General features: G+C 42.8%; 1 protein-coding gene across 1 annotated transcript; it reads left to right on the top strand.

The window, feature by feature from the left end:
• The first annotated feature begins 283 nt into the window (after positions 1-283).
• Positions 284-15,767, top strand: LOC106610086 (uncharacterized). Its single transcript, XM_014209245.3, has 6 exons — positions 284-773; positions 1,122-1,252; positions 1,429-1,602; positions 4,181-4,333; positions 11,336-11,447; positions 11,856-15,767. The coding sequence occupies exons 1-6, from the start codon at positions 497-499 to the stop codon at positions 12,794-12,796; spliced, it is 1,788 nt and encodes a 595-aa protein (XP_014064720.3). The 5' UTR covers positions 284-496; the 3' UTR covers positions 12,797-15,767.
• The last annotated feature ends 11,348 nt before the right edge of the window (positions 15,768-27,115 follow it).

The following is a 27,115-nucleotide window of genomic DNA, read 5'->3' on the forward strand; positions in this document are numbered from 1 at the left end:
GAGTTGGCCTCCCACCGGCAGGATCCAGATATGCTGTATGTAAAGAAGGTGGACGTTGTGGTTTTTATGGCAATGGTGATCAATGGCACAGCTAATGTGGAGGGAAAGTCAAGGAAGATGGGCATTATTGTGGATGCGGCAGTGGTTTGACGTTTGAAGAACTGAAGGAGAGAGAAATAACATCAAAAACATCTCCCACTCTCACCGTGTGCAGTTTCCTTTTTTCACCCCTGTACAGTTGGTGGCGGTAATGCACCATCAATATTGGATGCCAACCGCCGTTAAACCCCACTTAAGAAGAAGTAGTAAACGGAAGTGAACCACAGTGACCATGAACAATTTCTTAGACGTTTATTAACACCCTGGATTTCAAAATATGAGTAGTCATAACTGCACAGCATCACATTCTCACCCCATATAGAGTATAATTCGTGTTGGAGACGATTTAGTTGATAGAAGGTATATAGGTAAAGCTAGCTACTAACGTTCGCTAACAATGGCTAACTGTATGGTGTTCCACACTCAAATAGCCTCCATCATGGAGGTGCTAGCGAATGCAGCCGTTGCAGAGATCTGTAAACTCGTAGACGACGACTATGCAGTGTTTCGTTTGGAAATAACTCAAAGCCAGAAAGAAAACAGGACATTGCGGAGAAAACTACTGGAACTGAAGGTGGCACGGGAGCGCGCAGAGAGAACAATGCCAGAACGCTTCCTCTCCAGTCGTCCCAGTAGTGTCAAGATCCTCGACCGATACAGAGGAATGGCAAGAGGTACATTTTGCAGAAGGCCGAGGATGCGCGGCCTGTCGCATCGTTCCGCTCTGGACATGTTTTCAGATGTGTTACCCAGAATTTGGTCTTGGTCAGTTTTTGGATAGTATGCAATATATCCCCTGATTACTTAGCTATCTTGGCGCAAAAACACTCATATTCTAACCAGATTATTAATTTACTGCATTTCCTATTATTTACTCAATGAAAACAATGTAACACATAATACATCGATCAATAAATAGTATTTCAAGAAGTAATGAGAAATGTTACCTTAGTATACAATATACAGTTGAGCATTGACAGTAGCTAACCTAACCACCTCTTTTCCCCCAATCACTCTCTCAGGTGAAGGACATCGCACTGGAGGCTACAGAAGCTTTGTGAAGCCAGTGGGACACAATACATGGAGAGATGACCAACCAATCACTGATGATGAGGGGAATGGAACCTCAACCCAGCACATTATCATGACAGAGGTTAGTGTAATAGTGTTGCATAAAAATTACAGTACATCAAATGTTGCCATTTTATTTCAGAAAGGCTCCCCTCAGCTATTAATTTGCTTACATGTACATCCTCATTTATCTGCCATAGGGGAGCTTGTGAGACCTCCCTATGACATTGTTATCCAATAACCTCCTCTCTTTGTCAGTCTGCAGATGCAGAGGCTGCAGGTCCTGGGGTCAAGCTGGAGCAGTCTGAAGGAGAGGAGGACCCACGACACAGCACAGACATCCAGACTGGAATGGCTGGAGCACACCCTGTAGTCACGGAGGACCCCACCACTGCCCCAGTGCAGCCCAGGACCCGACACAGCATCACGGAGGTCAGTGGAACGCCAAACGCCGCACTCAAGTCAGAGACAGACACCGAGACTTTAACGGGGCTGGGGCGACTGGGCTGTCCTCCTGCTCCCCACTCAGAGTATTTACTTTACGCTAACCCGAGGACAGTTTTATCCAATCGGGACTCAGGTGATGCATTACAGACTCACAATGATCCGTCCTGTTCATACGCTACAAAGACACAGATGATACCTGGTGACATGCCTGTGGTATTAGCTACACAGACTAATCCAATGAGAGGGGACTGGAACCGTTACAGTAGTAGTGTATACTCTGAAAGGTACCTAGATAAGAAAGGGGAAGGTATTGTTGTAGATGAGGTTATTGTGAAAGTTGAGCGCAACACTCCTCAGACATGGAATGCAGACGAGACTCAATTAAGAGAAGGACACTCGCTAGACAACACCAGTGACGTCTTAGATTACAAGGAAAGCTTGGAGACAAATCGAAATGTTGCGATCCACTCCCCTTTACATGCGTTCAGAGATTGTGACCCAGTGTCCACGTCGATGGAGCCTTCTGATTCACACGGCCGCGTCGTTTTTGATCAGGTATTGAACTCAAATGACAGGACTAGAGCCCAGGCTCAGAGAGGGGACTCTACATCGTGCAATAGTAAAGAGAAACGGTTCCTCTGCATGTTCTGTAACAAAGGCTTCAGCTGCCCCCATAATGTGGAGATCCACCAGAGAGTCCACACCGGAGTGAAACCCTACAGCTGTACACAGTGTCACATGCGCTTCGCCCAGGCTGGCAACCTGAAGAGGCACCAGAGGGTCCACACAGGGGTGAAACCCTTCAGCTGTACACAGTGTCACATGCGCTTCGCCGAGGCTGGTGACCTGAAGAGGCATCAGAGCGTCCACACAGGGGAGAAACCCTACAGCTGCCCCCAGTGTGAGAAGAGGTTCTCTCGCCAGCACCAGCTGAAGATGCACCTGAAGGTCCACACGGGAGAAACGCTGTTTGCCTGTATGCACTGCGGGAAGAGGTTCTCAGAGAGAAGCTACCTCAGAATACACCAGCAGAAAAATCATTCCAATCTATAACATCGAAAGAAACCATTTCATGCGATAGGTTCTGACGTTTAGATCAAACCCTGCATTAAAGACAAATGTATACATTGTCATTGTTATCAGCAGAAAAGATCCACAGGTGCATTTGGAATAACGAGTAACAGATTTCAGTGTTGAATATTCCTGGGTAGAATTTTGCATCCAGACATTGCGTGTTATATAAGCCTAAAGTCTGTTACATATTATGTTTGTACTGTGTAGGATATATGTTTACAAATGCCTGGATTACTTCCATTCACCTACGGAATTTTTTTGCTGAAGACTGTGTGCCTCAAGCCAAAATCATGTGAAAGTTATGCCCAATAGTACTGGAGCTATGTTTTTTTCTTTCAGATGTGGATTGGTTTTAAACTACTCGCAAGCTGCTGTTTTTTGATTTGATAACAAACCCCATTGGTTAGCTAGCTAGTCATGTTACCTAGCAACCTGATAACTTGACCACTGACTAGGCTATGCACATTTGGATGGCACAGGAAGAACTGAAAAGGAATAGGCTCCTCAAAAATATGCTTCAAAGTTAGGCTGCATATGCAAGAGTGGGGTGTGTATGATTGTGTGTGTGTGAGAGAGAGGATGTGTGTTTCACGTTTTTATTGTCATGTGCACTAGTCCAGTGAAATGCCATTCTTTCTCTTTCCCAACAAAGCAGTCAACAATATCATAGTCAATAGTGCAGGAGTAAATGGGAGGGAGACTGCGTAGGACTATGTGTGTAAAGGTATCTGAACAGTACAGATGGTTACAATGCTTTCATCAGTTTAAAAGCTCTTTGTTCTTTGTATCCAAAGAGACAGTTCTTTTTACCTAGAATGCCTTAACAGTACTTAAAATGGTGTGTGTGTGTGTGTGTGTGTGTGTGTGTGTGTGTGTGTGTGTGTGTGTGTGTGTGTGTGTGTGTGTGTGTACTGTGTACAAGTGTTACACTTCAAGAACATTGATAAGAGGGAGTAGGCCTACACAAACATTGGGAGCACTAATAGCTGTAGCTATGTTAGGGACTTTTGTGTTGTTTATGGTGAAAATACTATTAAAATATTCTGATGTAGATCATTTTGTGTTTCCGTCCCTTACGATCAAAGCATCGTATGCCTGTACCTCAATGCACTACTTTTTAAATGGAAAAGTCTTTCTTAGGGGGAGAAATTTGAGCACATTTAAAAATGTTGACTAATACGATTTACTAATGTCATTGACTTGATTATTGTTATCGTTTGACAGCCCTAATGCCTACACATACCCACACACTAACAAACACATACTGTACATGTGAAAATAGTTTAGTCAGGTTTGTCTGATGAGGACTTATCATATCTGACTTCTATTTACCCACAACATCATATTTATGGGTTTAAAAACAATGAAGTCATTCTGCAACTACAGTATAGGACTCAAACGTAGTGGGGATGGATAACTCCATGCTGAAAGTGTGTTTCTGTGTATGTATGTACCTGAAGGAGTGTAATCTGTATCACCTCTCTTCCAGGAGGAGGAGGGTCCAGAGGTGCTGCTGGTGAAGGAGGAGGGTCTGGGGAAGCCTGAGGGGATCATGGTCATGGAGGACAACCAGACTACACTTCCTCCTGAACCAAAAGAGGAACCAGCTGATCTGTACAGGACCACACACAGTCTCACTGAGGTGAGCCCACTGTGAACTGGGTTGTTCCATGAAATGAGTGCCTTTTAAAAAATATTTTAAGTTGAAATTGTCCACCAATATTACATTTTAAAAGCCTGTCATGGGGCCTCCATAGTGGCACAGCTGTCTAAGGCATTACATCGCAGTGATGAGGCGTCACTACAGCCTGGGGTTCGAGGGAGCATGACTCGACCTTCGCCTCTCCCGAGCTGTTGGGGTGTTGCAGCGATGAGACAAGATCGTAACTACCAATTGGATATCACGAAAAGGGGGTAAAATTACAAGAACAAAAATATATACTATTCCCGATTATCTGTAACCCAACTTGCCGTGGCTATTGATAGAGATTTCTGTGCATGTGCTGGAATTATTTTTACGTAGCTGCTGCCCACTCTGCTGCCTGCGTAGCTAAAATTTACACAACATTTTTTTCCTCATCAATCGGCACATAATACCCCCATAATGACAAAGTGAAAACAGGTTTTTTGAAATGTTTGCAAATTAAAAATAATAATAATACCTTATTTACATAAGTATTCAGACCCTTTGCCATGAGACTCGAAATTGAGCTCAGGTGCATCGTGTTTCCATTGATCGTCCTTGAGATGTTTCTACAACTTGATTGGAGTCCACATGTGGTAAATTCAATTCAGTGCATTCGGAAAGTATTCAGACCCCTTGACTTTTTCCACATTTTGTTACGTTACAGCCTTATTCTAAAATTGATTAAATTGTTTTTTCCCCTCATCAATCTACAGACAATACCCCATAATGATAAAGCAAATCAGGCTTTTAGAAATGTTTTCAAATGTATTAAAAATTCAGAGCTGAAATATCACATTTACATAAGTATTCAAACCCTTTACTCAGTACTTGAAGCACCTTTGGCAGCGATTACAGCCTCGAGTCTGCTTGGGTATGACGCTACAAGCTTGGCACACCTGTATTTGGGGAGTTTCTCCCATTCTTTTCTGCAGATCCTCTCAAGCTTTGTCAGGTTGGATGGGGAGCGTCGCTGCACAGCTGTTTTCAGGTCTCCCCAGAGATGTTCGATCAGGTTCAAGTCCGAGACTTTTCCCGAAACCAGTCCTGCGTTGTCTTAGCTGTGTGCTTAGGGTCGTTGTCCTGTCAAGAATCTCTCTGTACTTTGTGCCGTTTGTCTTTCCCTCGATCCCGTTTGTCTTTCCCTCGTGACGCTTGGTATTCAGGCGAAAGAATTCAATCGTGGTTTCATCAGACCAGAAAATATTTTTTTTTCATGGTCAGAGTCCTTTACTGTAGGTGCCTTTTGGCAAACTCCAAGCAGGCTGTCATGTGCCTTTTACTGAGGAGTGGCCACTCTACCATAAAGGCCTGATTGGTGGAGTGCTGCAGAGATGGTTGTCCTTCTGAAAGGTTGGGGTATTGTGTGTAGATTGATGAGGGGGAAAAAATATTTAATCAATTTTAAAATAAAGCTGTAATGTAGCAAAATGTGGAAAAAGTCAAGGGGTTTGAATACTTTCCGAATGCACTGTATTGGAAAGATCCTAAATCAGTACTCCTACTCTGAGACTCTTTGTGGATACGGCCCCGGTCTTGGTTCATGTCGTCTTAAAGGTCCGTTCTGCCACTTTTCAATCTCATAATCATCATTTCCAGCACCAAATCAGTGTCCACATATGTGAAAACAAGACCGTTTCTATGATCTGTGGTTAAAAAGATAAGGTCCTAAAAAAAACGCTTCTCTGTGACATCTCTGGGTAGGATTGAAAGTAAAAAAACAAAACCTGCACCGAGTTTCTAGCCCAAGGGAGGGTATTTTCTTGCTCCCCACATCACCGCGAATCTTAGTGTTTGAAAATCACTTTTCTTTTATGTCATCGGGTAGAATGTTTTTATTTTATATATTTTTTCTACTAAACTTTAGAAATGTGCCGTTTCCATGGTCGAGCAGCTGCACACAAGCCTAAGATCACCGTGCGCAATGCCGAGCATCGGTTGGAGTGGTGTAAAGCTCGCCACCATTAGACTCTGGAGCAGTGGAAAAGCGTTCTCTGGAGTGATGAATCACGCTTCACCATCTGGCAGTCCGACGGACAAATCTAGGTTTGGCCGATGCTAGGAGAACTCTACATGTCCCAATGCATAATGCCAACTGTTAAGTTTGGTGGAGGAGGAATAATGGTCTGGGGCTGTTTTTAATGGTTCGGGCTAGGCCCCTTAGTTCCAGTGAAGGGAAATCTTAACGCTACAGCGAAACAGACACCCGGACAGTCCCAGATCCCCATCATTCGCTGGAGAAGGAAACTGAGATTTTGCGGAAAAAGATCAGGGTGCCTTGTGAGGATCAAGCAACGAGTGGCTAATCTGCCTTTGCCTTCCGTCCTGCTAGCTAACGTTCAATCGCTGGAAAATAAATGGGACGAACTGAAAGCACGTATATCCTACCAACGGGACATTAAAAACTCTGATGTTTCACCGAGTCGTGGCTGAACGATGACATTAAGAACATAAAGCTGGCGGGTTATACACTCATCGGCAGGATAGAACAGCAGCCAATGGTAAGACACAGGGCGGGGGCCTATGCAAATATATAAACAACAGCTGTTGCACGATATCTAAGGAAGTCTCGAGGTTTTGCTCGCCAGAGGTAGAGTATCTCATGATAAGCTGTAGACCACGCTATCTACCTAGAGAGTTTATCTGTATTTTTTTGTGGCTGTCTACATACCACCACAGACCGATGCTGGCACTAAAACCGCACTCAATGAGCTGTATACAGCCATAAGCAAACAGGAAAACACTAATCCAGAGGCGGCGCTCCTAGTGGCGGGGATTTTAATGCAGGGAATCTTAAATCAGTTTTACTTAATTTCTATCAGCATATTAAATGTGCAACCAGAGGGAAACATTTTTGACTACCTTTACTCCACACGCGTACAAAGCTCTCCCTCGCCCTCCATTTGGCAAGTATGACCATAATTCTATCCTCCTGATTCCTGCTTACAGGCAAAACTTCAAGCAGGAAGCACCAGTGACTCTGTCTATAAAGAAAGTGGTCAGAAGAAGCAGATGCTAAAGTACAGGACTGTTTTTCTAGCACAGACTGGAATATGCTCCGGGATTCTTCCGATGGCATTGAGTAGTACACCACAAAAGTCACTGGCTTTATCAATAAGTGCATTGAGGACGTCGTCCCCACAGTGACTGTACGTACATACCCCAACCAGAAGCCATGGATTACAGGCAACAGTTGCACTGAGCTAAAGATTAGAGCTGCCGCTTTCAAGGAGCGGCAGCTATGCCCTCAGATGAACCATCAAACAAGCAAAGCGTAAATACAGGACTAAGATCGAATCGTACTACACCGGCTCCGATGCTCGTCGGATGTGGCAGGGCTTGCAAACTATTACAGACTACAAAGGGAAGCACAGCCGAGAGCTGCACAGTGACATGAGCCTACCAGACGAGCTAAATATGCTCGCTTTGAGGCAAGTAACACTGAAACATGCATGAGAGCATCAGCTGTTCCAGACGACTGTGTGATCACGCTCTCCGCAGCCGATGTGAGTAAGACATTTAAACGGGTCAACATTCACAAGGCCGCAGGGCCAGTCAGATTACCAGGACGTGTACTCTGAGCATGTGCTGACCAACTGGCAAGTGTCTTCACTGACATTTCCAACCTCTCCCTGTCTGAGTCTGTAATACCAACATGTTTCAAGCAGACCATCATTGTCCCTATGCCCAAGAACACTAAGGTAACCTGCATAAATGACTACCGACCTGTAGCACTAACCTCTCCAGCGTCTCGTCCCGTATGCGGGATCAAAATCCAGCGAAAACTCCTAGCGACATTAGCATAACGAAATTTAATATTATTTTTTTTCAAATATAGGACTGTCTCATATCGTTTTATAGATACACCTCTCCTGAATCGACCCACGTCGTCCGATTTCAAAAAGGTTTTACAGGAAAAGCAAATCATTAGATTATGTTAGAGGAGTCCATCGTAAAAGCAGCAACATAGCCATTTTCCGACCAACCACATGCATCACAAATAACCAAAAAACAGCTAAATGCAGCACTAACCTTTTACAAACTTCATCAGATGACACACCTAGGACATCATGTTACACAATGCATGCATTCTTTTGTTCAATAGAGTTCATATTTATATATGAAAACAGCATTTTACATCGGCGTCTGACGTTGACTAACTATTTTCCCGTCAAATGCATCCCGGGAAACAGTGCTACAATTTACTGAATTACTATTCGAAAACATTTTTTAAATGTAATATTGTTATTCTAAAGATTTATAGATGAATATCTCTTGAAAGCACCTGTCATACCAGATTTAAAAATAACTTTACTGGGTAATCACACTTAGCGATAAAAGGGGATGCGATACTCAGAAAATGAGCTAGTAAACCTAGCTCGGCGCCATCTTGGAACAATCACATATCACATCTAATCTTGTATAATATTGTCAATAATCGCTTACCTTTAGTTGTCTTCATCAGAAAGCACTTCCAGGAATCCCAGGTCCACAACAGATGTATTTTCGGTCGAAAAAGTCCATCCTTTACGTTCCATTAGCTTGCTGTTGTTAGCGCGTCTGAATGCTGTATCCAAATGCTCTGCCGGGCGCGGGACAGCCGTTTCGAAATATTTTTTTTTTCTTCCCATTTAGGTTCGTTCAAACATGTCAAACGTTGTATAACATAAATCTTCAGGGCCTGTTTCAACAAGAGAGCCAAAAAGATTCGAGGGGGACGATTGTATTGTGTTTCAAAACGTTTCGAAAGGTGGGGGTAGACAGGGCCGCCGGCGTCATAATGGTGATGGCCCTCCCCCTGTGACCAATTTCCAACGCGTCTCATTCACTGAGTTACGACAGTAGAAGGCTCAAAACACTTTGTAAAGACTGGGGACATCTTGTGGAAGCAATAGGAAGTGCTCAATGAACGATAGCTCACGGTGTGAATAATAGGCAACGACGTGAAGTTGAGTCCACAATTCAGAATTCCACTTCCTGTTTCAATCGGTCTCGGGGTTTTGACTGCCATATGAGTTCTGTTATACTCGCAGACACCATTCAAACAGTTTTAGAAACTTTAGGGTGTTTTCTATCCACAGGTATTAATTATATGCATATCCTAGCTTCTGAGTTTGATTAGTAGGCCGTTGAAAATGGGCACTAATTTTTTCCAAAATGCGCTGTAGCGCCCCCTATCCTAGGGTAACGTCAAGAGGCTAAACACCTCCCTCTGTAACTGGATCCTGAGCTTCCTGACGGGCCTCCCCCATGTGGTAAGGGTAGGTAACAACACATCCGCCACTCTGATCCTCAACACGGGGGCCCCTCAGGGGTGCGTGCTCTGTCCCCTTCTGTACTTCCTGTTCACTCATGACTGCACGGCCAGGCACGACTCCAGCACCAACATTAAGTTTGCTGATGACATAACAGTGGTAGGCCAGATCACCAACAACGATGAGACAGCCTATAGGGAGGAGGTCAGAGACCTGACAGTGTGGTGCAAGGACAACAACCTCTCCCTCAACGTGATCAGGACAAAGGAGATGATGGTGGACTATAGGAAAAGGAGGACAGAGCATGCCCCCATTCTCATCAACAGGGCTGTAGTGGAGCAGGTTGAGAGCTTCAAGTTCCTTGGCATCCACATCACCAACAAACTAACATTGTCCAAGCACACAAGACAGTCGTGAAGAGGGCACGACAAAACCTATTCCCCCTCAGGAGACTGAAAAGATTTTGCATGGGTCCTCAGATCCTCAAAAGGTTTTACAGCTGCACCATCGAGAGCATCCTGACGGGTTGCATCATTGCCTGATATGGCAACTGCTCGGCCTCCGACCGCAAGGCACTACAGAGGGTAGTGCGTATGGCCCAGTACATCACCGGGGCCAAGCTTCTTGCCATCCAGGACCTCTATACCAGGCGGTGTCAGAGGAAGGCTCTAAAAATGGTCTCTTCTACGCTGCTGTAACTCTCTGTAATTATCTATGCATAGTCACTTTAATAACTCTATCTACATGTACATATTACCTCAATTTCCTCGACACCGGTGCCCCCGCACATTGACTCTGTACCGGTACCCCCCTGTATATAGCCCTGCTATTGTTATTTACTGCTGCTCTAATTATTTGTTGTTCTTATCTCTTACTTTTTTGGGGGTATTTTCTTAAAACTGCATTGTTGGTTAAGGGCTTGTAAGTAAGCATTTCACTGTAAGGTGTACACCTGTTGTATTTGGCGCATGTGACAAATAACATTTGATTTGATTTGACAATGACATTCTAGAAGATTCTGTGCTTCCACCTTTGTGAAAACAGTTTGGGGAAGGCCTTTTCCTGTTTCAGCATGACAATGCCCCATGCACAAAGTGAGGTCCAGACAGAAGTGGTTCGTCGAGATCGGCGTGGAAGACCTTGACAGGCCTGCACAGAGCCCTGACCTCAACCTCATCTAACACCTTTGGGATGAATTGGAACGCCGACTGCGAGCCAGGCCTAATCGCCCAACATCAGTGCCCAACCTCACTAATGCTCTTGTGGCTGAATGGAAGCAAGTTCCCGCAGCAATGTTCTAACATCTAGTGGAAAGCCTTCCCAGAAGAGCGGAGGCTGTTATAGCAGCAAAGGGGGGACCAACTCCATATTAATACCCATGATTTTTGAAAGAGATGTTCTATGAGCAGGTGTCTATATACTTTTAGTGTATGTTGACACTGGTATTGTGCTGGAGATAATGAAAGTGAGGTTGAAAAGTGGTGGAGTTGCTCTTTAAGTGTGAGACCATGCCTTTGAAATATCAAACCATTCGAGAGTGTTTAGTAATCAAATCAACCAATATGTTTGCATAGTATCAAATCAACTAACATGTTTGTATAGTACTCATAGCAATCCCTCATTGCCCAATCAGAAGATGCTCCATTGCAGGGTGCTCATATCAGATTTCTTGATCCAACATCCTCTCACTCTGTATCTCTTACAGTCAGTAGACATGGAGGATGAGAAGCATGATCTGCTGCTAGTCAAAGAGGAGACGATAGAAGACGGACCAGAGAGCATTGATCTGCTGAGTGGACCTAAGATGGGGGAGCGATGTAAGGGAGACATGCATATTTACATTTTAGTCATTTAGCAGACACTCTTATCTAGAGCAATTAGGATTAAGTACCTTGCTCAAGGGCACATTGGCAGATTTTTCAACTAGACGGCTCGGGGATTCGAACCAGCAACCTTTCTGTTACTGGCCCAATGCTTTAACCGCTAGGCTACCTGCCTACATACAGTAATAGATCTTCATTGGGAATAGTGATGCGCCTGGCTATTTTCTTTTCTTCTATATTTTCTTCATTCGTGAAATTCAATCAATAGAACTTATGTTTACATGTAAAAGCAGACATTATAGTCTATGAACTTGACCAGGTAATTGACAATAACAAAAAACTCCATATGTAGAGTTTTCTCTGCCATGTTTTTAAAGTCTATTTTGTAACCTCTTCCTGCAGGTGGTTGGTTGGAGGCTAACAGAGGAGACTGGACAACAATTTTGGATTCCCAGACCGGTGCAGCCAAGAGCCCAGGGGACAACGTCACTGAGCAGGTCAGGACCAGAGGCGACATAGTGGAGGTCAGTGGATGGGACAGCATCCTCAAGTCTGGGCTGGGGAACAACACTGTTAACCACAATCAGAAACAGACAGTCGAACACAAAACAACAACCGAACTTAGTCTCCATGACAACAGGGCGAGGTGTAGATTTGGTCCACGGGGACTGGGAGGTATCCATATGCGGCAGGAGAGAACAGAAACAGACTCTCCTAGCGATGCTCCGTCCTGCTCCTATAGTTGTGATTCAGAGAGACTGATGGAGCCTCAGGTTAACCCCCTAACAGATGCTGCCTTCAACCTGCCTTCTATAGGATCTATCAACTGGAACATGGACCCTGCAACAACACAGACACTCCCTGGCCTTCATCCTCCTCACACTCTCCTAATGTTAAACCAGACCTCAGACAATGCCAGTGCCTCAACACTAAATGGCTACACAAGCCCATTGACAAATGACAGTAGTAGTGATGCTATCAGTAGATCCGGTGGCAAAGAGAAGCGCTTTCCATGTTTGTTCTGTGGGAAAGCCTTCAGTTTCTGCAAACAGGTGATCCACCAGAGGGTGCACACGGGGGAGAAACCATTCGGCTGCCACCTGTGCAAGGCCAGTTTTTCACAATCGTCCAGCCTGAACAGGCACCAGAGAGTCCACACGGGGGAGAAATCCTACAGCTGCCCCCAGTGTGAGAAGAAATTCTCCCGCCAGCACCAGCTGAAGATGCACCTCAAGGTCCACACGGGAGAGAGGCCATTCGCCTGTACTCACTGTGGGAAGAGGTTCTCGGAGAGGAGATACCTCAGGATGCACCAGCAGAAAAAACATTCCACCATAACATAGAAAGTAACCATTCCACTCGATAGCTTCTGACGTTTAGATCAAACCCTGGATTAAAGGTAGACGCAGCAAGATGACATAGATGCATCCAGTAAAGAGCAGTTGTGGGTCAATCGTTGAAGTGCAAGGTCCATACATTGTGTTATATATAAGGCATGTAATACAATATTGTGTTACAGCCTGAATGTAAAATGTATTTCATTTATATTTTTTGTCACTCGCCTAAACAATATCCCGTAATGTCAAAGTGGAATTATGTTTTTCAAAAGTTTTACAAATGAAAAGCTGAAATGTCTTGAGTCAATAAGTATTCAACCCCTTTGTTATGGCAAGCCTAAATAAATTCAGAAGTACAAATGTGCTTAACAAGTCACATAATAAGTTGCATGGACTTTGTGTGCAATAATAGTGTTTAACTTGATTTGTGAATGACTACCTCATCGCTGTAGCCCACACATACAATTATCTGTAATGTCCCTTAGTCAAGCAGTGAATTTCAGACACAGATTAAACCACAAAGACCAGGGAGGTTTTTCAATGCCTCACAAAGAAGGCCCCCTATTGGTAGATGGGTAAAAATTAAAAAAGCAGACATTGAATATTCCTTTCATTACACTTTGGATGGCGTATCAATACATCCAGTCACTACAAAGATACAGGCGACCTTCCTAACGCAGTTGCTGGAGAGGAAGGAAACCACTCAGGGATTTCACCATGAGGCCAATGGTGACTTTTAAATGGTTACAGAGTTTAATGGCTGTGATAGGAGAACACTGACACAACAACATTGTAGTTACTTCACAATACTAACCTAATTGGCAGAGTGAAAAGAAGGAAGCCTGTACAGAATAAACATATTCCAAAACATGCATCCTGTTTGCAACAAGGCACTTAAGTAATACTGCAAGAAATGTGGCAAAGCAATTACATTTTTCTCCTGAATACCTGTGGTGGAAAAAGTACCCAATTGTCAAACTTGAATAAACTATAGATACCTTAATAGAAAGTTACTCAAGTAAAATACTACTTGAGTAAAAGTATTTGGTTCTAGATATACTTAACTATCAAAAGTAAAAGTAAATCATTTCAAATTCCTTATATTAAGCAAAGCAGACGGCACCATTTTCCTGATTTTGAAAATTTACGAATAGCCAGGGGCACACTCCAACACTCAGACATAATTTATATATGATGCATTTGCATTCAGTGAGTCCGCCAGATCAGAGGCAGTAGGGATGACCATGTATTATCTTGATAAGTGCGTGAATTGGACCATCTTCATGTCCTGCTCAGCATTTAAATGTAACGAGTACTTTTGGGTGTCAAGGAAAATGTAGGGAGTAAAGAGTACATGATTTTCTTTACGAATGTAGTGAAGTAAAAAGTAAAAGTTGTCAAAAAATATAAATAGTAAAGTTCAAAAACTACTTAAGTAGTACTTCAAACTATTTCTACTTAAGTACTTTACGCTACTGCTGAATACAAAGTGTTATGTTTGGGGTGATTGGGTTCACCTTGGGGTCAAGATAGGGGCTGCACCAAATGATTGATGTATTATAATAATTGATTATGCTTATGTTGTATTAATAGAAGGGGAGGGCTATAAGACCCCTCCCCCACTACATTTATAGGGTCCTGGACAACAGATTAGCAATATATATGCATTATAAGGTTTAATATTGTTCCACAGTTCTTTTCTAGTCTCTGCTTCTTATAAGAAACGGTCTGAGAGATGTGTGAGTTATTGCAGTCAAAACAGGGTGTCTGTGAGAAAGCACCTCAAGGCTAAAAGAGATTCAAAGACGCAGAACCCTGCAGGGGAGTGAAAGCGATAAGAGACTAGTCAGACATACCACTATAAAGCAACTTGGGGAGTGGAAAATTACTGCTGAGCCCTTAGAAAACACTGGAACTATTGTCTCTCCTGCAGGTTTGTATAACTGTATATGCATGGGCTTGGTCTCATGAGTAGAAGGTGTTGACGTAGGCAGTTACATCACTAGGTGTTGACTGCAAGCGTATTAAAGCAACTTGGACCCTTTCATATTTAGCAGAACTTACTCGGAAAGATGTGTGCTATGTTCCCGTTGTCAACTTCTGTCTGTAATTGCATTAATAAAGGTTTTTGATTGATTTACTTAAAGATATTGTCTGATTGATGATTTCACCAATAAGCAAATGATTGACAAGGAACCTACCCCAACATTTGGCGAGCTTGCCAGGAGTGAGTGTCCACCCCGGTTGGAGGAGATTCTACACCATGGTGCCAGAGCTAATTAAACAACGTAAGCAAACACCTGTTTAATCTAAGTCTGTAATTAATTGGCATTTACTGGTGTGGTTTCCCTCTAACAAGTAAGTGGCACCTCACTCACTCTAAAATATATACATACACTTTGAATATAACATAGTCGAATTCTAGATTGGGGAAATGACAACGGGCTATTGGTGAAATGCATGATGTCAATGTATGATGAATGAAATGAATGATTGATGATTTTAATTTTTAGTTCGGGTGGTAATGCAGAGACCATTACTTAATACTAGTTATTTTATTTTGGAGAGGTGGTTCAGCGATAATAATCATCTATTTTTTATTTTGAAAGAGGTAATTCAGTGACAATTACCCAATACTAGTTATTTTGGTTTTGAAGAGGTGGTTCAGCGATAATCATCTATTTTATTTTATTTCAGGTAGTAATGCAGCGACCATTACCCAGGCCACCTTGGCCTATGGGAGGGTGGTTTCTTTTTTATTTTTGTAGAGGTAATTCTATGTGAAATTTACCCAGTGAATGAGTTGAGTTGTTTATGAATAGTGGTAATTCTGTGTGAAATTTACCCAGTGAATGAGTTGAGTTGTTTATGAATAGTGCGTTGTATGTTTCATTTGTTTGTTTGTCTGTGGATTATGGCGGCGGTTTTGGGTAATGGCCAAATGGTGGAATAAAAGTAATTTGAATAAAAGGTTGAACATATTTGTTAGTGACACTTTCTTACCATAGGACAGTATAGAAAATGTACAACCCTTAGTATACCAGTCAAATTATTACAAGGAAGTTCTGTAGAGATTTTCATAGAAAATTACTTTGTGACGCTATCACCAGGGGGCACTGGTGTATAACATATTACTGTTACTCTACACCCTTAAGATATAATATTAGGAATTGAAGTCTATCATGCGGTTGTCTCTGTGAAGCCCGTGTGTGAAATATATTTGAGTTTAGTAGAACCATTTACTATAGCCTGGATTAAGTGTAAGTAGAATTAGGATTACAGTATCACCCACTGTTGTTTAACACATACTGAAAGGAGATAGAGAAGAATTTATATAGGCATATGTCTACATATTACACCCACTTTAGGATAACCCTATAGAAATTGAGAAAACATTACACGCAGACTATCTAAATAAAAAGCCGGAGCAGCATGGCACAGTCAATCCAGAATGACGAGATAGGAGCAATGAAGCCTGTCACGCCTGTTGAATATATCAAAAGAAGTTTCCCGCTGTGGAATTTACATTCACTTTTAAGAAATGGCATGTCTGGACAGAGATGACAGGAGAAAATAGATATCCAATGGATGGTTCATTCAACAAGACTAGGTTGGATTTAGTCAAGGAGATAATTCAGACAAGAAAAATGGACAAGAAGGGGAAGAAGAAAAGTACTCTTGTATCAGAAACTGTGATAGGAATGATGATGCTGGAAGGACAGATCTTCATGAACAAGGCTACCGTGACCAAACTAAAGCTGTAGAGAACAATAGAGTGCGGGAGGAAAGAAATGAGTCAGGACAGAGGCAGGTGCTGTTCGTTGATGATTCTGCTTATATAGATCAAAGCGCAGGGAAGAAACGCAACACAACCTTCAATGTTATGTCATAATTATGTACAATTCTGTCAAGTTAGTTCGCAACAAGCCAGGCGGCCCAAACTGTTGCATATACCCTGACTCTGTGTGCAATGAACGCAAGAGAAGTGATACAATTTCCCTAGTTTAATATTGCCTGCTAACCTGGATTTCTTTTAACTAAATATGCAGGTTTAAAAAAATATACTTCTGTGTATTGATTTTAAGAAAGGCATTGATGTTTATGGTTAGGTACATTCGTGCAACGATTGTGCTTTTTTCGCAAATGCGCTTTTGTTAAATCATCCCCCGTTTGGCGAAGTTGGCTGTCTTTGTTAGGAAGAAATAGTCTTCAAACAGTTCGCAACGAGCCAGGCGGCCCAGGCTGCTGCATATACCCTGACTCTGTTGCACAGAACGTAAGAGAAGTGACACAATTTCCCTAGTTAAAATAAATTCGTTAGCAGGCAATATTAACTAAGTATGCAGGTTTAATCATATATACTTGTGTATTGATTTTAAGAAAGGCGTTGATGTTTATGGTTAGGTACACATTGGTGCAATGACAGTGCTTTTTTCGTGAGTGCGCTTGTTAAATCACCTGTTTGGCGAAGTAGGCTATGATTCAATGATAAATTAACAGGCACCGCATTGATTATATGCAACGCAGGACAAGCTAGATAAACTAGTAATATCAATCATGTGTAGTTAACTAGTGATTATATTAAGATTGATTGTTTTTTATAAGATACGTTTAATGCTAGCTAGCACCTTACCTTGGCTCCTTGCTGCACTTGCATAACAGGTAGTCAGCTTGCCACGCAGTCTCCTCGTGGAGTGCAATGTAATCGGCCATGATCGGTGTCAAAAAATGCCGATTACCGATTGTTATGAAAAGTTGAAATCGGCCCTAATTAATCGACCATTCCGATTAATTGGTCGACCTCTAATCTCTACTATTTGCTGATTTGCTCATGGAGTGAGCCATTCATCAAGGGGGATATGGAGGAGGAGAAGATTTAGGAGGAGAAGATTTCGGATATGGAGGAGGAGAAGATTTCGGCCCAATGGTTTTGTCAAAATTTGAATCAGCACGTAAAAAACAGTTCATTTATCGTTGCGCTACATGTTCGTTATATAACATAGACAAGGGAACTCCACTGCAACCAGGGAAGTTCCCCACTCCAAAAGGACAATTTGTCCACCTTGCTATGGATTTCATAGACATGGTAGAGCGAAAATAAAGAAAGAGACACTGCCTGGTGATAATTGACAGGTTCACCAGGTGGGTGGAAGCATTTCCCACCACCAACTACAATGCGAGAACAGTTGCAAAATTGCTAGTCAGGGAAATTATACTCAGGTTCGGAGTGCCTGAGGTTTTGTCTGCAGACAATGGGACCCATCTCATAGGAGATGTGGTTGCCCAAGTGGCCAAAATGATGGGTGTTGACCAGAAGTTTGTGTCCATCTATCACCCGCGGAGTAACGGGAGTTACTGAGAGGGCTAATTAGACCCTGAAAGGCTCCCTTGCCAAACTATGCAATTCCACAGGAATGACATGTGTAGAGGGATTGCACCTTGTCCTCATGAAAATGTGCAGTAGCCTTAACAAAGGTATTAGGTGTACACCTTACCAGATGTTAACAAGGTGTTCGAGACCTATGACTGACTGACAGATAGACATAACTGATGCACAGTGTGATCACATTGAGTACATGAAAGAACTAACTTCTATTGTCAGTTTTCTCCACTCTCACACTAGGAAAGCAGCTGAACCAATCCCAGGTGAGGATCCAGATGCTCTGACCATCTGCGTAGGAGACTGGGTGAAACTATGAGTTCATAAAAGAAAATGGAACCAGCCAAGATGGATGGGACCCTTCCAGGTGACCATGGCAACACCAACTGCAATCCGGGTAGCGGAGAGGTCTGGCTGGCATCATCTCCCACTGCAAGCATCTCCCAGAGTGGAAGCCATGAATGAGCGACTAGAGGGAGGGAGAGCAGGGCCCCGAGAACATCTGAAGAAGGAAGAAGGTTCGAGCCAAAGGACAGAAGCAGAGGGCCCAGACCAAAAGGCCGGAAAGAAAGATGAAGAAGGCGGCTCTAGCCAACGAACAGAAGGAGACATCATTTCACACTCGCACTCAGGTTCTATAACTAGGAAACAGAGACTAAACCGGGTCTGGTGGTTTGTTTTCCCCATCATCCTTTCCATGGGTCTCCTTGTTGGTGCAGCCACAGGACCCCTTGGGGGATCTGAGGAAAACAACAAATGGATACAAATGGTGAGAAAAATTGGAAATCAGACTAAGAGGCCAGGAACCCAGATTTTAGTATTTAGAAAGCCTACATCAACCACTGAGGTGCTCGGGAGTCAGGTTGAGCTTATGAGACGGATGGAGTTTGAATGTGGGTTTTTATACTTTATGCAGAGAGATAATGAGAAAAAACCTACTAGGCGAAGGGAGAGCACAGGACTGTTCTTTGGGAGTAGAACTGAGAGGTTAGCAGGGGATCATGGGACACATGTATGTTGGGGTGGTCACAAGAAGGGAGCAAACTTACTTAATGTGGTAGAAGGAAGCAGGCAGATCCCTCTATGGCCTAGAACTCACCTTAGGAGAGGTGAGTCAGTCTTCACGGTAAGAACTACCCACTCTATACGGTGTAATTATCCCAGCAGGCACCCGTGGATAGAATTGTTAGGAAATGGAAGCTTGAGCATCATTCCCATACTGACCTCCCTAAGCCCGAAGTCAACCCCTGCCTGGTGTCTTTGTAATGATGGGAAGGAAGATATGGGAGATACTAGAGCTTGTCATGTATATATGGATCAACTGAGAGAAGAGTATAGTGATAGGAGAAATTATGCTAAAGGGGATTTTAGTGTGTTAGACTTACAGCGACAGGTGTAAACCTTTCCAGGATAGAGGAAGGCATGGGAGCACCTTTTGGATGGATGTGGGTATGCAGTGACAAGGGGTACCTCACTTTACCTCCTGGATGGTGGGGGTGTTGTTATTTGGGGAGAACAGAAATGTACATGTTAAGAATTCCGGTCACCAATCTTTTCAATGAGACAGGTAAAACCAACTCTGGGGAAGTGAAGTGTGCCAAACGACTCATCCTAGACAATCAGGAAGCCTATGGTCATGTCTTACACCTGGGTGAGATTTGTGGTATGTCAGTCATACCCTCCTGGGGTGTGGCTGTCCTGGGAAAGTGGGTAAACAATTTAACCTACTCTTTACAAGCCCATATGAATTTAACGATCCGAGGATTAAGCCAACTGTCATTAGATGTCCAAAATCTGAAAGCAGTCGTCAGCCGCCACGAGTTTTAGATTATCTTTTGGCGAAGGAAGGAGGACACTGTAACGTACTAGGTATTGTTGATCCTGACAATTGTGTTATGCTCCTCCCTGACTCCTCTGAGACTATGACTGTGATAATTGATAAGATTGCTGATCTTAGTAAAACTCTCAATCTGAAAAATCTGTTTTTGACAATTTGACAAAAAATCTAATGGATCCGGGAGATTTGCCTAATCTGTTTGATTTCAGAGAATATTATGATTGAAGCTGTGAGACTAATTAGTCCCAAAGGGGGAAATGATGGGGTTCACCTTGGGGTCATGATAGGGGCTGCACCAAATGATTGATGTATTATAATAATTGATTATGCTTATGTTGTATTAATAGAAGGGGAGGGCTATAAGACCCCTCCCCCACTACATTTATAGGGTCCTGGACTACAGATTAGCAATATATATGCATTATAAGGTTTAATATTGTTCCACAGTTCTTTTCTAGTCTCTGCTTCTTATAAGAAACGGTCTGAGAGATGTGTGAGTTATTGCAGTCAAAACAGGGTGTCTGTGAGAAAGCACCTCAAGGCTAAAAGAGATTCATAGACGCAGAACCCTGCAGGGGAATGAAAGAGATAAGAGACTAGTCAGACATACCACTATAAAGCAACTTGGGGAGTGGAAAATTACTGCTGAGCCTTTAGAAAACACTGGAACTATTGTCTCTCCTGCAGGTTTGTATAACTGTATATGCATGGGCTTGGTCTCATGAGTAGAAGGTGTTGACATAGGCAGTTACATCACTAGGGGTTGACTGCAAGCATATTAAAGCAACTTGGGCCCTTTCCTATTTTGCAGAACTTACTCGGAAACATGCGTGATTCTGTCTGCAATTGCATTAATAAAGGTTTTTGATTGATTTACTTAAAGATATTGTCTGATTGCTGATTTCACCAATAAGCAAATGATTGACAAGGAACAAGGAACCTACCCCAACAGGGGCAAATCCAATACAACACATTACTGAGACCCCTCCATATTTTCAAGCATAGTGGTGGCTGCATCATGGTATGCTTTTAATTGTTAAGGACTGGGGAGTATTTCAGGATAAAAAAGAAATGGAATGGAGCTAAGCACAAGTAAAATCCTAGAGGAAAACCTGGTTCAGTCTGCTTTCCACCAGACACTGGAAGATTCATTCACCTTTCAGCAGGACAATAACCTAAATCTCAAAGCCAAATCTACACTGGAGTCGCTTACCAAGACGACAGTGAATGCTACTAAGTGGCCGAGTTGCAGTTTTGACTTAAATCTACTTGAAAATCTGAGAAAAGACCTGAAAATGGTTGTCTAGCAATGATCAACAACCAATTTGACAGAGCTTGAATATTTTATTTTAAGAATAGTGGACAAATGATGCACAATCCAGGTGTGGAAAGCTCTTAGAGACTCACCAAGAAAAGATTCTCAGCTGTAATCACTGCCAAAGGTGCTTCTACGAAGTATTGACTCGGGTGTGAATACTTATGTAAATGTGATATTTCTAAAAACATGTTTTCACTTTGTCGTTCTGGGTTAGAGTATTTAGAGATGTATTTGTTCTTTTTTTATCCATTTTGAATTGGATAAATTTGAGCTGTACACAATAAAATGTGGAATAAGTCAAGGGGTATGAATACTTTCTGAAGGAACTGTATATAGCCTAAAAAGTCGGTTACATAGTGTTTGTACTGTATAAGCTATATGATGTTCAAAAATAACTATTTCATTACTTTCAACTTAATTTTTTCCCCAAGACGCTTAATGAGGAAATTAATGCAGTTTATCAAGTTCATGCAGATGACTTTCATTGACTCTCTTTTGTATACATCACATCTGATCTCACCCTATTCTACATACACCTGACTACGCTTTATAACCAATATACACATACATACCCACACACTAACAAACACCTACTGTACACGTCAACATAGTTTAGTCAGGTTTGTCTGTTGACTTTTGACTTATCATAGCTGACTTGTTTTTTACGCACATATTTATGTCCACCGTGATGGGTATTAACAAAAATGAAGTCATTCTGTAAGTACAGGAGGCCTCAACGTAGTGGCGATGGGTAAACATTCCATGTGTGTTTTTTTCTGGATCAAAATGGGGCTTAGGTGGTGGGTATGACAGGGGGCATGGCCATGGGCGTGGCCAATGGTGCAGTCGCTGACTGTCTAGCTTTTATTTGTTAGTTCTTAATGATGATCTTAAAATACACTGCTCAAAAAAATAAAGGGAACACTTAAACAACACAATGTAACCAAGTCAATCACACTTCTGTGAAATCAAACTGTCCACTTAGGAAGCAACACTGATTGACAATAAATTTCACATGCTGTTGTGCAAATGGAATAGACAACAGGTGGAAATTATAGGCAATTAGCAAGACACCCCCAATAAAGGAGTGGTTCTGCAGGTGGGGACCACAGACCACTTCTCAGTTCCTATGCTTCCTGGCTGATGTTTTGGTCACTTTTGAATGCTGGCGGTGCTTTCACTCTAGTGGTAGCATGAGACGGAGTCTACAACCCACACAAGTGGCTCAGGTAGTGCAGCTCATCCAGGATGGCACATCAATGCGAGCTGTGGCAAGAAGGTTTGCTGTGTCTGTCAACGTAGTGTCCAGAGCATGGAGGCGCTACCAGGAGACAGGCCAGTACATCAGGAGACGTGGAGGAGGCCGTAGGAGGGCAACAACCCAGCAGCAGGACCGCTACCTCAGCCTTTGTGCAAGGAGGAGCAGGAGGAGCACTGCCAGAGCCCTGCAAAATGACCTCCAGCAGGCCACAAATGTGCATGTGTCTGCTCAAAGGGTCAGAAACATACTCCATGAGGGTGGTATGAGGGCCCGACGTCCACAGGTGGGGGTTGTGCTTACAGCCCAACACCGTGCAGGACGTTTGGCATTTGCCAGAGAACACCAAGATTGGCAAATTCGCCACTGGCGCCCTGTGCTCTTCACAGATGAAAGCAGGTTCACACTGAGCACTTGACAGACGTGACAGAGTCTGGAGACGCCGTGGAGAACGTTCTGCTGCCTGCAACATCCTCCAGCATGACCGGTTTGGCGGTGGGTCAGTCATGGTGTGGGGTGGCATTTCTTTGGGGGGGCCGCACAGCCCTCCATGTGCTCGCCAGAGGTAGCCTGACTGCCATTAGGTACCGAGATGAGATCCTCAGACCCCTTGTGAGACCATATGCTGGTGCGGTTGGCCCTGGGTTCCTCCTAATGCAAGACAATGCTAGACCTCATGTGGCTGGAGTGTGTCAGCAGTTCCTGCAAGAGGAAGGCATTGATGCTATGGACTGGCCCGCCCGTTCCCCAGACCTGAATCCAATTGAGCACATCTGGGACATCATGTCTCGCTCCATCCACCAACGCCACGTTGCACCACAGACTGTCCAGGAGTTGGCGGATGCTTTAGTCCAGGTCTGGGAGGAGATCCCTCAGGAGACCATCCGCCACCTCATCAGGAGCATGCCCAGGCGTTGTAGGGAGGTCATACAGGCACGTGGAGGCCACACACACTACTGAACCTCATTTTGACTTGTTTTAAGGACATTACATCAAAGTTGGAACAGCCTGTAGTGTGGTTTTCCACTTTAATTTTTAGTGTGACTCCAAATCCAGACCTCCATGGGTTGATAAATTGGATTTCCATTGATTATTTTTGTATGATTTTGTTGTCAGCACATTCAACTATGTAAAGAAAAAAGTATTTAATAAGATTATTTCTTTCATTCAGATCTAGGATGTGTTGTTTAAGTGTTCCCTTTATTTTTTTGAGCAGTATATATATAGGTCCATTCATCTGTATCTAGTTTTAGTCATAAGTCTACACTGAAAATGTTTTTTCATCCATTTTATTTTTATACATTTTTTATTTACTGTTTCGACATAGGCTGTGCGGAAGAATAAAAATGCATGTTGAAAGTGTTTACTATCTGTGTGTACATACCTAAAGGAGTATACTGTATGTAATCTGTATTACCTCTCTATTCCAGGAGGAGGAGGAGGAGAAGAAGGGGTATGAGGAGGGTCTAGGGAACCCTGAGGGGACCATGGTCATGGAGGACAACCAGACTACACCTCCTCCTGAAACCACAGAGGAACCAGCTGAGCAGCACAGGACCACACACAGTCACACTGAGGTGAGACTACTGTGAACTACGGTCTGAATGATATTAGGTCAGGGCCCGTATCCACATAGCTTCTCAGAGTAGGAGTGCTGATCTATGTTCAGTTTTGCCTTTTAGATCATAATGAATAAGACTATATGTAAAGATCCTAGATCAGCACTTCTACTTTGAGACTCTTTGTGGATACAGGCCCAGGTCTTGATACATGTTGTCTTAAGTGTGGGACCATGCCTTTGAATTATCAAACCATTAAACAGTGTCAAGTAATCAAAGGGTTGTTCCATTTTATTTCAAACCTTTTTATACATATTTGCCCATGGTAGAAGGGTCAGAAAGTTACATTTTTTTTTACCTGAATGCCAAAACATTCAGGAGATAGAGGTGCTCAAAGTTGATCCATTTTGCTTCCACCACCATACCATGAGACAGCCATGTCTTCATTTAATTTGTTGAACTCAGAGGTTGTTTTGGTCCACAGATGCGTAAGTGGTACTTACTTTGTCAATTTCAGTCAGAAAATAGAAAGTTACATATAATTGAAAGCTACGGCACTTGTCTTTTTGGAAATTGAGCTCAAATGAATCTTACTGCTCCCCCCCCCCACACACACACACACACTATGGTCATATTCATAGAGTATACAATTTAGGCCAAGTCACCAAAAGTGTGAAAGTGTTGTATGCATGGAAAGGGTGGTCATCGTAATGCAATGCATTTTATTTTTCTATCCACATTTAATGTGACATTACCTTGAATGTAGCCTTGTTGCGAACCGTGCTTCTCTAAAACTAGAAGCCTGTGGAAGTTCCATGGCAGAAATCAGCCTAAAGAGGAGCGAGAACCCTGTGTAAATCAGTGACGCCTCACAACACGTCAAACCAATCAAATGCCTTGCTTGGGCGGAGCTCCAAAGGTGCTCACCAGATTAGAGCCATAGGAGCAACTCAAAGGACTAAAAACAAGCACCGGTGACAAAACATTTTTGAATGTTTGCAGCACGCTGGTTCACAGCATTTTTCTGTTACTCGAGATAAGCTAAAGCTACAGCAGGAGGGGAGAAATGGTAGAGAATTTTGACATTTCTGGAGCGATATGTCTGTGCAGGCTAGCATGAGGGACACAAAGTAGCTAGTCGCAAGGTTTGTCTGTAATAAAGCCCTTTTGTGGGGAAAAACTAAATCTGATTGGTTGGCCTTGCTTCCAAGTGAGTGGGCCTATGCCCACCCATGGCTGTGCCCCTGCCCAGATTAAGGCCTAATGAATTTATTTCAATTCACTGATTTCCTTATATGAACAGTACCTCAGCAACATTTTTGAAATTGTTGCATGTTGCGTTCATATTTTTGATCAGTATAGCTAGCTACCGTTAGCTACTAGCTAGTTCAATTTCTCTCACGATTCTTCTTCTTTGCGGTTTATGAGCAGACTCCACTCTTCAAGTGTATTACCGCCACCTAATGTAGTAAAATATGCCCAAAAAACGAAATATGTTTTACATTAACAAATTCATACTAACTACCAAAAACAAACGACACTAACCAAAATTCACTCTACTTCTTCTGTTAAAATCACAAAGGACAATCTGATCCCTACACAGGGTCAGGAGCCTGGTACATCTTCCACCGCCAACCCCTTGCAGGTTTTCCGCTGTGAATTCTTTCAGGCTCAAAAACTTTTCTGCAATAGCCACAATGATGTCCAATTTTTTTGCAGTACAATTAATAACCGTTACATAAACGCCACAAAATCCACCTTTTTCACACAAAGCGTGTCTGGTTCTCTTGATTGACAAACATTCACTAATGTCTGGGGTGTATCCACTACCATATCAACACTAGCGTCACTTGCTGTCTCAATTATTTTGCTTGCCTCTGCGTAGGAGATCCTATGACCCACCCTTACTTTTGCCACCCTGACCCCCTTACAGGGCACTCCAAGACCTCTGGATAATGATCCCCACCACAGTTGCAACACTGACCTTCTTCACTCCGATCTTCAATATACTCCTTCCGTCTGCAAACATTTTCGACATGGTCAAATCCTTTACAGTTATTGCATTGTAGTGGCTTATGGACAAATACTCTATCTGCATACTTTGCATAACCTAACTTTACATGCATAGGAATGTGCTCTTTATCAAAAAACCAAGGAACCGACTGAGTTTCTTCCTTTTCCCTAGTCACCATGTGGTTCAGGGGACAGGCACCAACCACATCTTCAGTCTCTCTAGTATTATTCTGACATTTCACATTCTTAAAATAAAGTGGTGATCCTAACTGAGCTAAGACGTGGATTTTTTACTAGGATTAAATGTGAACTGAGTTTAAATGTATTTGGCTAAGGTGTATGTAAACTTCCGACTTCAACTGTATCACTTACTTTCTCTGTTCCGGTTCTGTTCCTCTAAAAAAAATGTTTACGGTTCTTTTCTCTGAACCAGTTCCAACCCCTGGTCATCCCTACCGCCTTTGATCTGGCAGACTCACGAATACTTTGTTTGTAAATTACGTCTGAGTGTTGGAGTGTGTCCCTGGCTATCCATACATTTTAAAACAAGAAAATTGTGCCGTCTGGAATGTGAAATTATTAAGTGACTTTAAACTTTTACTTGAGTCATTTTCTATTCAGTTATCTTTACTTTTACTCAAGAACAACAATTGGGTACTTTCCCCACCACTGGCAGTACCATATTTCAAAGACCAGCATGCATAGCTTTTTAATTGAACCACACCCTTTGAGCTATGATGCCAACCAATAACATCCCTTTTCTTCAGTGTAAACGGGGCTCGCCGTTTGGTGTGATGCAGAACCGGTAAAGAGCGAGATACTGAAGTACTTTTTTTTCAGTGTTTAGACGATAAAGTCATGTTAGAATATATAAGTTGTCAGTTGAGAGCTTTTGTTTTCCGAACCACCTACAGTGTTTTAGTTGTCAAACTTATGGTCATGTTGCAGCAGTGTGTAGTG

This window comes from Salmo salar, chromosome 08 (genome assembly GCF_965601325.2).
Source record: "Salmo salar chromosome 08, fSalSal1, whole genome shotgun sequence".
Classification (NCBI taxonomy): domain Eukaryota; kingdom Metazoa; phylum Chordata; class Actinopteri; order Salmoniformes; family Salmonidae; genus Salmo; species Salmo salar.

Coding starts and splice junctions, on each gene's coding strand:
- LOC106610086 (XM_014209245.3), top strand. CDS start 497: ATGGCTAACTGTATGGTGTTCCACACTCAAATAGCCTCCATCATGGAG. Junction 1,603..4,180: donor CCCGACACAGCATCACGGAG/GTCAGTGGAACG, acceptor CCTCTCTTCCAG/GAGGAGGAGGGTCCAGAGGT. Junction 4,334..11,335: donor CCACACACAGTCTCACTGAG/GTGAGCCCACTG, acceptor TATCTCTTACAG/TCAGTAGACATGGAGGATGA.